The sequence below is a fragment of the Oncorhynchus keta genome, chromosome 2 (assembly GCF_023373465.1).
Source record: "Oncorhynchus keta strain PuntledgeMale-10-30-2019 chromosome 2, Oket_V2, whole genome shotgun sequence".
NCBI lineage: Eukaryota > Metazoa > Chordata > Actinopteri > Salmoniformes > Salmonidae > Oncorhynchus > Oncorhynchus keta.
Window position 1 is genome coordinate 69,177,920 of NC_068422.1, and position 12,672 is coordinate 69,190,591.

The following is a 12,672-nucleotide window of genomic DNA, read 5'->3' on the forward strand; positions in this document are numbered from 1 at the left end:
ATGCAGGTGCTGGTCTAGTTGGTCAGAGACAGAGACATAGTCTTGTTTCTGTATGTGAGATGGTGATGGTGGTAGCTAATCACAACAGCAGCAAGAGGAGGAGGAAAGGAAAACAGACAAGATGGAGTCCCAGATGACTCCCAGGACGACCCATTAATCAAACATCTGCATACAGGCTGAGAGATAATCCACAAATCCGCCCAGAACAGGACCCGCGCGGGCGTTTCTCCCCTTCTTTCTCTGTTGAAAAGCATCATGGCTGCCTCCACCTATCTCCCTCTTGGAAAGCCTGATGAGGTGACTGCTGCTTATTCCTCAATTAGAAAGTAGCAATGAAATAGGAATCGTTTCCACGGAATCCCACCAAAAACCTGGCTCATCCCTTTAGCTCTCTCTTTCTGTGTGCGATCCACGCCGATAACCCTGCTCTTGCTTTCTTTCCCTCACAATCGCTCCCTCTCTCTATTCTCCCCTCCTAAACTGATCAATACTTCATTTAAATCATGACATTAGCACACTACAACTGGAGAAAAACAGAGAGTAGGAACACAAAATGTGCTTCGTATGTTAAGCGGATAACAGATAACAGTATATTTTTTTTTGGGGGGTAAAGTTTAAATATTTATTTTAACAAGAAGTAAAAACAAAAGGTAGAAATGTATGCAAGTGCGCGGGGCTGTAGCACTGTTACTGTTATGCTCCCGAGCCTCACACTGATCAATAGCACATTTAAATCCCAGACAGAGGAGCAGTATCATCACATCAGAGGAAAAGAGAAACACGTTTCCTAATTATCATGTCAAATAACCAACGCTGCGGATGCCCTAGTTAGACGGTGCTGATAGAGACATATTTCATATTTATTCAAGCAGAAATCTTTAATATTTTCCATTTGGACCTGAATGAGTAATACCGTTATATATATGCACTCTCACGCATTTATCTATTCACGTAATTCACAATGAATCCAATCAATAGTGCCCTGTCCACAGCCGGCTTCCTGGTCATATACATCTGCGTAGGATCACATAATAAACTGTTCAGAATGCCAAAACGAGCCCATCTGATTTCCTGCCGCTGATTGGAATAGCTGGCGCTGCAAATGACTGGCTAATCTTGGTGCTGGTCCTTAATCCTAGCTGGATATTTACCTGAGCAGACTGGGAGTCGCGGGCCTGGTGGGAAAGCAGCACATCTCGCCGGAGCCTCTGGATGGTTGCGTCCCGACATGATAACTGGGGTGCAGCCAGCCCAACGGGTCAGGTTTTCCCATCCCAAACGTGGGTGAACAGAGGAGAGGAGAGAGGGGCAGAGTGTGAACCCAACACTAGGCGTGAGGTGGGATAGAGAGAGGCAAAGCCAGACGATCACTCAGAGAACATGCACTTACATATAGCCTGGCGCCAATGTCAACCAATGAGCAATTAGGCAGACAAGACTAACGCTATTGATCGTGGGTTCTAGCTTTTTTATCCAGGGCTAACTAGGCTGCCTGAGGTTGTGTGACGGCTGCTGTGGCTGCAAACTGGGAGGGGAGGGTGGGATGGAGGAAGGTGGAGGGCGACGGACAGGGTAGGGCAGGTCCTTCTCTCCCCAGGCCTTGAGCTCTGAGTTGGGGACTGGTCATTACCATTTAGCCTGCTATTGATCTGCCTGCTAAATAAGCCTGAACCCCATGCAGTCACACAAAGCTACACACACACAATCCTAGAGACACATACTCAAACACACACACACACACAATCACAGAGACACATACTCAAACACACACACAATCCCAGAGACACCATGGCACCACAATAACATTACTAGTAATTCATCAATAGTTAAGGGTCTGGTTTCCAATCAACAGGTTATTGGACAACATCAGTACAATGGAAAGACTAGATTACTTCATGGTGTACATTGCATTTTGGTCATGTATGGGGGACACTGGGACTTTATTGGGTGATTATTTTTACATTACAGTAGCTATTGACTTGATGGGTGTGACTACCTCAGTCTTCAGCAGTTCTCTGCCCCTCTGTTCTGTAAGATGTGGGACTGGACTGGATCCTGTCGGGTCAGTTGTACTCCCCTAGAAAATAATGAACAGAATATGGTTGTTGTGACTTCAGTGTGACATCTAATTCTCATGAGAAATTGGGTGGTTCGATCCCTGAATGCTGAAAGTCGTGGTATATCAAACCGTATAACACGGGTATGACAACAAATGATTTTTACTGCTCTAATTACATAGGTAACAAGTATATAATATAATATAATAGCAATAAGACACCTTGGGGTTTTGGGGTATATGGCCAATATACCAAGGCTAAGGGCTGTATCCAGGCACTCCGCGTTGCGTTGTGCATAAGAAGAGCCCTTAGCCGTGAAATACTGGCCATATACCACACTCCTTCGGGTCTTGCGTAATAATAACACCAGTCTTACCATATCAGGACTGACAAATACTCAGTACTACATGACAGACAGACAGACAGACAGACAGACAGACAGACAGACAGACAGACAGACAGACGGACAGACGGACAGACGGACAGACGGACAGACGGACAGACAGACTGTGTGGTTTGGACAGCCAGTTGATGGCTGAGAAGGACGACAGTTAAACAGAGACAGAGAGTACTGCCTGGTGCTGGAAGACCCATCTTCCAGTCAGACCATGAGTAACCGGGAAACATGTATTTTATGAGCATTCCTTCATTGTGAAGACAGAAAGTTAAGTTGAGTTCATGAAAGCTGGCGGGGATCGTGATGGGGACACCTGATCTGCTCTCCATGCCGGAGACGTTTGCCTCCACATTAGTGTCTACAGTGTGGAGCCCAGTTAGCTAATGCTGAGAGCCTTTAACCCGGTTTACAATGCACCCCCACCACCCACCCCACCCGGTTCTCAGCCTCCACTTCTACATCCTCAATTATATCCTAACCTCCAACTACCAAGGACATTCTCCCTGCTAGCACACAATCACGGGCCATCGCCTTCAGAGTCTCAGTGCATTAGAGATGTGTGGAAAGCACATTAGGACCTCTGCTATTTTACAAGAATGTGGAGAATCTGCAGTCCTTGGTCATTTATACACAACTAGCTGCTTTCACACAGATGAGATGGTACACACTATTTAGTATGAGCAGCGTGATGTTCGAGATGCATAGACATTAGGAAATGAGGAAATGAATGAACAACCAATCATACTGTTGTTTATCTTTTCCTTCCTGTGGCATCTTTTCTGCAAACCATCCTTTGGTGTGTGTTTGAAAATCAACCCTGATATTCCAAAGAGAGAGACAAAAAAAGTCTCTCAGAGGTGATTGCTCATTCCTCACAGCTTCAAACAGCACTGCATCAGAAGGACACCTTTAATATTCAGACTTTTCACGTCACTCTAGGCTAAATCCCTAGCAACCACCATAGCAACACCCTCTGAGTTGGACGTGAAATGCATGGCAAGTTCCCTCCTGCCACTAGGCAGAGACGGGGGAAAGAGAAGAAAAAAGAGAGAGACGGATATGCCTCAAAGAACTGAATTAAAGCATAGATGAGAAACAGACACACAGGAACAAACCAGACGAAAACCCATATCAATAATCTCACATGCATGTCTGTGTGACATATGCTACACAGAACACAGTGGAGGCTGATAAACACAGTCTAGACAACAGTAGGGTAATACATGTAAAAACATGAAAACGGATAGTTTATTTGCCAAAAGACAAATACTCTCAAATATAAATTCTCGTTTTGGCAAAAGATCGTCCTACGTCGTCTCTCCTCCGTGACCCTGAAACCGATAAGTGGTCGAAGAGTGTGTCATTTCATTAGTAGGCAAACGGAAATGTCCTCCCCTGCTCGATAGCCACCTTTCATCGAGGATACTCGTGTATCCTACCTCGGTATGTTTTGTAATCTGCCACACCCCCTCCCTTTGAATCAGCTTTAAAACAATATACTACTTAATGCTTTATTTATCAAATGTATTACATAACTAACTCAATTTATTTTGATCACTTTACACATTTATCCACCTTTGTAAATGTAATTTGCTTATTGACACATGAGTGGAGAAGGACCATATCATTTCACACAAACACATTTCAATCCACGTACACTTTCCTCACCGACTCTCCTCGATTACCTTTGACCTTTTTCAAAAAGAGGCGAGAGAGGACGGAGTAGAGAGGACGCAGGAGACGAGGAAATCTAATTGACAAAAGGTCATAGGCTAGTTAAAATGTATTTTTCAGGTTCTTCTCCTGCAAGGGACAACAGCAGCATCTCTGTCTCATTTGGACCGACCTGGGAAGAGCTGGAGTGTGTAACAAATATCTGTTTTATTGTCACATACACCGGATAGGTGCAGTGAAACATGTTGTTTTACAGGGGTTTAAGGGTTATGTGCCTTGCTCAAGGGCGCATAGACAGATCACCTAGTCGGCTCTGGGATGTGAACCGGCGACCTTTCGGTTACTGGCCCAACGCTCCTAACCGCTGGGCTACCTGCCGCCCCAGGTGTGTGTGTGTGCCATCAGTCATGGGTGGGGTGTGGGAGGAGCAAAGCAGATGGGCCGCCCCTGTCCACCCCCCCCCGTCCATAGACACTTCCTGTACCACAGTAATGACCTCCAAGTGAGCCTCTTCCATCAAAATGTTTAGGTCCCCCCCGCATCTGGTTTCCTAGTCTCTGGGATTCTAGCTCTCAGAAGCTGATGAGTTCAGTCAAACTTCATTAAGTTTATAGGCGCAGCCCAGTGGTCCCTGGTGGCACTCTACACAGAACAAGCCCCTCGTCTGGCAGAGAGTGATGGGGCTGCTCTGCCTGAGAGAGGCCCTTTACTACCTCAGCTCACAGGTGGAGGGGAGACTCTTTATCCCCCCGCCTCTGTCTCTATCTATCTCAGTCCTCTCTGTCTCACCGCACTCCTCTCTGTCTCCCCCACTGCCCTCTCCGTCTCCCACTCTCTCTGTCTCTATACATCTCATTCCTCTGCGTCACTCTCTGACGACCCCTCTCCCTCTATCTGTCTCTCTCACTACCCTCACTCTTTCTCAATCTTTCTCTCGATATCTCCCAGTCTCCCTTCTTATTCTCCCTGCCTTTCTCTCTGGGGGTGGCCTGGGTGAGGAGTCCACAATACTGCTCATCATTCTCCACTTGGGCAGTAATACATGCAGGACAATAGTACATTTATGAATGTATTCATGTGAGCTGGGCACCATCTCGGTCTCCAGCAGCTGTCATGTCCACAGACAGGAGAGGTGCTGGTTCTCCTCCATACAGGGTGGACTGACAAACTAAGCCCTTGACGGACCAACCCGGGTTCCCAACCAAATACTGACCAATACTAACCAACTAACCAGACCCCAAAAGAGAGAGATAGCTATTATAGTCTTCACTTCCCCAAGACTTCATATTACCCAAAGATGTGCAACAGCTTCACAGTCCACCACCCCAACTATTCCATCCGACCTGGGTAGAGGCTCACTGGGGAGGGAGAGTGGAGGAAGAAGATGGACCAGAAAGTAAGAGGTGTCCCTTTAAAGGGCCCGGTGGGGAAAGGTAAACCTGGACCCATCCAGTGAGTATTTATTGCGAGTCGGGGCAGACACACACTCGCTTAGGTGCTCTGAGTAGCTATTAAACAAGTCTGGGGCTGACCTCTGGTTTTAAGCGGCCGTGTGTCTGACAGCCAAGGCTGCGAAGGCCGCCATAAATGGATTTCTTAAAGTTTCATTCAGGAAAATAAAAAAGGCTGTAGTGTGCAGGAGGGTGATTCAGAGGCAGGGCTGCGTGAGAGAACAGTGTTTCTATCCCACGCTGGGCTAGACTCGGCTGCCTGAGTGGTTCTCTCTCCACAATACAGAGGAATACTGGAGGAGCAGGAACCCAAGTAGAAACACGCTTTATCCAAATAGAATGCAAGAGCCGGGAAAGGGTTTCTGTAAAAAAGTGTTTTTACTTTCTCTTTTGTGAGCGGAGTGGAATAGAAAATGATCGGCCACATGTGTGTATACCAGGCCATTAAAACACTACATCCCTCCTCAGACACAAATGTCTGCAGCAGCTGCTACGACCGAGAGGCTGCCTGCCTGTTCAATTCATTTCAGCAAAGACACAATGTGGCCATACTGCTGTAAAACTCACAGATAAAAAGCACTGTAAATTTAAAAATCTGAAAACACGCTGAGGCCAGTCCGTTTATCCTTTGAAGTGACAGAGGCTTTATGTGGGGAGAGGGGCTGAGGCTGGCTCAAAGGCAGGCCCTGAATCAGATAGATTGCATGCAATGTTAAGTGCAATTAATGAACCCCACAAAGGAGGATTATGCTGACAGAATTATTCTGAACAACAATGCAGCACCCGCTGCCAATTACACACCAGCAGGACCTCAGAGCTCCTCTTCTGCTGGACTGCAGATTAGAATTATGTACACACACGAATATACACAACAACAAAAACACAAACACACATCCAAATTACATACATTGGATTTTCTGAGCTGATTCCCTGCTGTTTCAGTTTCTTTATCCTTCCTGCCACAGGAACACTAACGCTCAACTAAATGTATCCCATCTCTTACTTCTTCCACCACATCTCCAGTTCCTCTATCCCATCTCTACTTTCTCCACCCCACCTCCAGTTTCTCTATCCCATCTCTAGTTTCTCTATCCCATCTCTAGTTTCTCTATCCCATCTCTCGTTTCTCTATCCCATCTCTAGTATCTCTATCCCACCTCTCGTTTATCCCATCTCTAGTTTCTCTATCCCATCTCTCGTTTCTCTATCCCATCTCTAGTATCTCTATCCCACCTCTCGTTTCTCTATCCCATCTCTAGTTCCTCTATCCCATCTCTAGTTTCTCTATCCCATCTGTACTTTCTCCACCCCATCTCTAGTTTCTCTATCCCATCTCTAGTTTCTCTATCCCATCTCTAGTTTCTCTATCCCATCTCTAGTTTCTCTATCCCACCTCTAGTTTCTCTATCCGATCTCGAGTTTCTCTATCCCGTCTCTAGTTCCTCTATCCCATCTCTAGTTCCTCTATCCCATCTCTCGTTTCTCTATCCCATCTCTCGTTTCTCTATCCCATCTCTAGTTTCTCTATCCCATCTCTAGTTTCTCTATCCCACCTCTAGTTTCTCTAGCCCATCTCTACTTTCTCCACCCCATCTCTACTTTCTCACCCCATCTCTAGTTCCTCTATCCCATCTCTAGTTCCTAATAATAATATAATAATAATAATAAAATAATAATATATAATATATATAATAATAATAGTTCCTCTATCCCATCTCTACTTTCTCCACCCCACCTCTAGTTTCTCTATCCCATCTCTAGTTTCTCTATCCCATCTCTAGTTTCTCTATCCCATCTCTAGTTTCTCTATCCCATCTCTAGTTTCTCTATCCCATCTCTCGTTTCTCTATCCCATCTCTCGTTTCTCTATCCCATCTCTCGTTTCTCTATCCCATCTCTAGTTTCTCTATCCCATCTCTAGTTTCTCTATCCCACCTCTAGTTTCTCTAGCCCATCTCTACTTTCTCCACCCCATCTCTACTTTCTCCACCCCATCTCTAGTTTCTCTATCCCATCTCTAGTCCCTCTATCCCATCTCTAGTTCCTCTATCCCGTCTCTAGTTCCTCTATCCCATCTCTAGTTTCTCTATCGTTTCTCTATCCCATCTCTAGTGTCTCTATCCCATCTCTAGTTTCTCTATCCCACCTCTAGTTTCTCTAGCCCATCTCTACTTTCTCCACCCCATCTCTAGTCCCTCTATCCCATCTATAGTCCCTCTATCCCATCTCTAGTTCCTCTATCCCATCTCTAGTTTCTCTATCCCATCTCTAGTTTCTCTATCCCATCTCTAGTTCCTCTATCCCATCTCTCGTTTCTCTATCCCACCTCTAGTTTCTCTAGCCCATCTCTACTTTCTCCACCCCGTCTCTAGTTCCTCTATCCCATCTCTAGTTCCTCTATCCAATCTCTCGTTTCTCTATCCCATCTCTCGTTTCTCTATCCCATCTCTAGTTTCTCTATCCCATCTCTAGTTTCTCTATCCCACCTCTAGTTTCTCTAGCCCATCTCTACTTTCTCCACCCCATCTCTACTTTCTCCACCCCATCTCTAGTTTCTCTATCCCATCTCTAGTCCCTCTATCCCATCTCTAGTTCCTCTATCCCGTCTCTAGTTCCTCTATCCCATCTCTAGTTTCTCTATCGTTTCTCTATCCCATCTCTAGTTTCTCTCATCTTTCTCACCCCATCTCTAGTTTCTCTTTCTCCACCCCATCTCTAGTTCCTCCATCTCCATCCCATCTCGAGTTCCTCTATCCCATCTCCAGTTCATCTATCCCACCTCTAGTTTCTCTATCCCATCTCTAGTTTCTCCACCACACCTCTAGTTTCTCTATCCCATCTCTAGTTTCTCTCCCCCATCTCTTCTTACTCCACCCCATCTCGAGTTCCTCTATCCCATCTCCAGTTCCTCTATCCCACCTCTAGTTTCTCTATCCCATCTCTAGTTTCTCCACCACACCTCTAGTTTCTCTATCCCATCTCTAGTTTCTCTCCCCCATCTCTTCTTTCTCCACCCCATCTCTAGTCCCTCTATCCCATCTCTAGTTCCTAATAATAATATAATAATAATAATAAAATAATAATATATAATATATATAATAATAATAGTTCCTCTATCCCATCTCTACTTTCTCCACCCCACCTCCAGTTTCTCTATCCCATCTCTAGTTTCTCTATCCCATCTCTAGTTTCTCTATCCCATCTCTCGTTTCTCTATCCCATCTCTAGTATCTCTATCCCACCTCTCGTTTCTCTATCCCATCTCTAGTATCTCTATCCCACCTCTCGTTTCTCTATCCCATCTCTAGTTCCTCTATCCCATCTCTAGTTTCTCTATCCCATCTCTACTTTCTCCACCCCATCTCTAGTTTCTCTATCCCATCTCTAGTTTCTCTATCCCATCTCTAGTTTCTCTATCCCATCTCTAGTTTCTCTATCCCACCTCTAGTTTCCCTATCCGATCTCGAGTTTCTCTATCCCGTCTCTAGTTCCTCTATCCCATCTCTAGTTCCTCTATCCCATCTCTCGTTTCTCTATCCCATCTCTCGTTTCTCTATCCCATCTCTAGTTTCTCTATCCCATCTCTAGTTTCTCTATCCCACCTCTAGTTTCTCTAGCCCATCTCTACTTTCTCCACCCCATCTCTACTTTCTCCACCCCATCTCTAGTTTCTCTATCCCATCTCTAGTCCCTCTATCCCATCTCTAGTTCCTCTATCCCGTCTCTAGTTCCTCTATCCCATCTCTAGTTTCTCTATCGTTTCTCTATCCCATCTCTAGTGTCTCTATCCCATCTCTAGTTTCTCTATCCCACCTCTAGTTTCTCTAGCCCATCTCTACTTTCTCCACCCCATCTCTACTTTCTCCACCCCATCTCTAGTTCCTCCATCCCATCTCGAGTTCCTCTATCCCATCTCCAGTTCCTCTATCCCACCTCTAGTTTCTCTATCCCATCTCTAGTTTCTCCACCACACCTCTAGTTTCTCTATCCCATCTCTAGTTTCTCTCCCCCATCTCTTCTTTCTCCACCCCATCTCGAGTTCCTCTATCCCATCTCCAGTTCCTCTATCCCACCTCTAGTTTCTCTATCCCATCTCTAGTTTCTCCACCACACCTCTAGTTTCTCTATCCCATCTCTAGTTTCTCTCCCCCATCTCTTCTTTCTCCACCCCATCTCTAGTCCCTCTATCCCATCTCTAGTTCCTAATAATAATATAATAATAATAATAAAATAATAATATATAATATATATAATAATAATAGTTCCTCTATCCCATCTCTAGTTTCTCTATCCCATCTCTAGTTTCTCTATCCCATCTCTAGTTTCTCTATCCCATCTTTAGTTTCTCCACCCCATCTCCAGTTTCTCTATTCCATCTCTAGTTCCTCTATCCCATCTCTAGTTTCTCTATCCCATCTTTAGTTTCTCTATCCCATCTCTAGTTTCTCTATCCCATCTCTAGTTCCTCCATCCCATCTCTAGTTTCTCTATCCCATCTCTAGTTCCTCTATCCCATCTCTAGTTCCTCTATCCCATCTCCAGTCTCTCTATCCCATCTCTACTTTCTCCACCCCATCTCTAGTTTCTCTATCCCATCTCTCGTTCCTCTATCCCATCTCTAGTTCCTCTATCCCATCTCTAGTTCCTCTATCCCATCTCTAGTTTCTCCACCCCATCTCTAGTCCCTCTATCCCATCTCTAGTTTCTCCACCCCATCTCTAGTCCCTCTATCCCATCTATAGTCCCTCTATCCCATCTCTAGTTCCTCTATCCCATCTCTAGTTTCTCTATCCCATCTCTAGTTTCTCTATCCCATCTCTAGTTCCTCTATCCCATCTCTCGTTTCTCTATCCCACCTCTAGTTTCTCTAGCCCATCTCTACTTTCTCCACCCCGTCTCTAGTTCCTCTATCCCATCTCTAGTTCCTCTATCCCATCTCTCGTTTCTCTATCCCATCTCTCGTTTCTCTATCCCATCTCTAGTTTCTCTATCCCATCTCTAGTTTCTCTATCCCATCTCTAGTTTCTCTATCCCATCTCTACTTTCTCCACCCCATCTCTAGTTTCTCTATCCCATCTCTAGGTCCTCTATCCCATCTCTAGTTCCTCTATCCCATCTCTAGTTCCTCTATCCCATCTCTAGTTTCTCCATCCCATCTCTAGTTTCCTCTATCCCATCTCTAGTTTCTCTATCCCATCTCTAGTTTCTCTATCCCATCTCTAGTCCTCTATCCCATCTCTAGTTTCCTCTATCCCATCTCTAGTTTCCTCTATCCCATCTCTAGTTTCTCTATCCCATCTCTAGTTTCTCTATCCATCTCTAGTTCCTCTATCCCATCTCTAGTTTCTCTATCCCATCTCTAGTTTCTCTAGCCCATCTCTACTTTCTCCACCCCCCTAGTTTCTCTATCCCAGTTCCTCTATCCATCTCTAGTTCCTCTATCCCATCTCTAGTTCCTCTATCCCATCTCTAGTTTCTCTATCCCATCTCTAGTTCTCTTCCCATCTCTAGTTTCTCCCATCTCTAGTGTCTCTATCCCATCTCTAGTTTCTCTATCCCACCTCTAGTTTCTCTAGCCCATCTCTACTTTCTCCACCCCATCTCTACTTTCTCCACCCCATCTCTAGTTCCTCCATCCCATCTCGAGTTCCTCTATCCCATCTCCAGTTCCTCTATCCCACCTCTAGTTTCTCTATCCCATCTCTAGTTTCTCCACCACACCTCTAGTTTCTCTATCCCATCTCTAGTTTCTCTCCCCCATCTCTTCTTTCTCCACCCCATCTCGAGTTCCTCTATCCCATCTCCAGTTCCTCTATCCCACCTCTAGTTTCTCTATCCCATCTCTAGTTTCTCCACCACACCTCTAGTTTCTCTATCCCATCTCTAGTTTTCTCCCCCATCTCTTCTTTCTCCACCCCATCTCTAGTCCCTCTATCCCATCTCTAGTTCTAATAATAATATAATAATAATAATAAAATAATAATATATAATATATATAATAATAATAGTTCCTCTATCCCATCTCTAGTTTCTCTATCCCATCTCTAGTTTCTCTATCCCATCTCTAGTTTCTCTATCCCATCTTTAGTTTCTCCACCCCATCTCCAGTTTCTCTATTCCATCTCTAGTTCCTCTATCCCATCTCTAGTTTCTCTATCCCATCTTTAGTTTCTCTATCCCATCTCTAGTTTCTCTATCCCATCTCTAGTTCCTCCATCCCATCTCTAGTTTCTCTATCCCATCTCTAGTTCCTCTATCCCATCTCTAGTTCCTCCATCCCATCTCCAGTCTCTCTATCCCATCTCCAGTCTCTCTATCCCATCTCTACTTTCTCCACCCCATCTCTAGTTTCTCTATCCCATCTCTCGGTCCTCTATCCCATCTCTAGTTCCTCTATCCCATCTCTAGTTCCTCTATCCCATCTCTAGTTTCTCCACCCCATCTCTAGTCCCTCTATCCCATCTCTAGTTTCTCCACCCCATCTCTAGTACCTCTATCCCATCTATAGTCCCTCTATCCCATCTATAGTCCCTCTATCCCATCTCTAGTTCCTCTATCCCATCTCTAGTTTCTCTATCCCATCTCTAGTTTCTCTATCCCATCTCTAGTTCCTCTATCCCACCTCTAGTTTCTCTAGCCCATCTCTACTTTCTCCACCCCATCTCTACTTTCTCCACCCCATCTCTAGTTCCTCCATCCCATCTCTACTTTCTCTATCCCATCTCTAGTTCCTCTATCCCATCTCTAGTTCCTCTATCCCGTCTCTAGTTCCTCTATCCCATCTCTAGTTTATATATCCCATCTCTAGGTCCTCTATCCCATCTCTAGTTCCTCTATCCAATCTCTAGTTCCCCTATCCCATCTCTAGTTTCTCTATCCCATCTCTACTTTCTCCACCCCATCTCTACTTTCTCTATCCCATCTCTAGTTTCACTATCCCATCTCTTTCTCTATCATCATCTAGTTCTCTATCCCATCTCTAGTTTCTCTATCCCATCTCTAGTTTCTCTATCCCATCTCTACTTTCTCCACCCCATCTCTAGTTTCTCTACCCCATCTCTAGTTTCTCCATCCATCTCTAGTTTCTCTATCC

At 45.0% G+C, this 12,672-nt stretch overlaps 1 protein-coding gene across 8 annotated transcripts in view; it reads right to left on the reverse strand.

Moving 5' to 3' along the window:
• LOC118359337 (centrosome-associated protein CEP250-like) overlaps window positions 1-12,672 on the reverse strand; it is a 216,902-nt gene that overhangs the window by 93,981 nt on the left and 110,249 nt on the right. For all 8 annotated transcript variants that reach the window (XM_052481654.1, XM_052481617.1, XM_052481645.1 and 5 more), the window contains 2 exons: window positions 1,997-2,077; window positions 1,152-1,235 (listed from right to left, as the gene is read on the reverse strand). In XM_052481654.1, coding sequence (XP_052337614.1) covers window positions 1,152-1,235; window positions 1,997-2,077 — 165 coding nt within the window. The remainder of the gene's footprint in view (window positions 1-1,151; window positions 1,236-1,996; window positions 2,078-12,672) is intronic.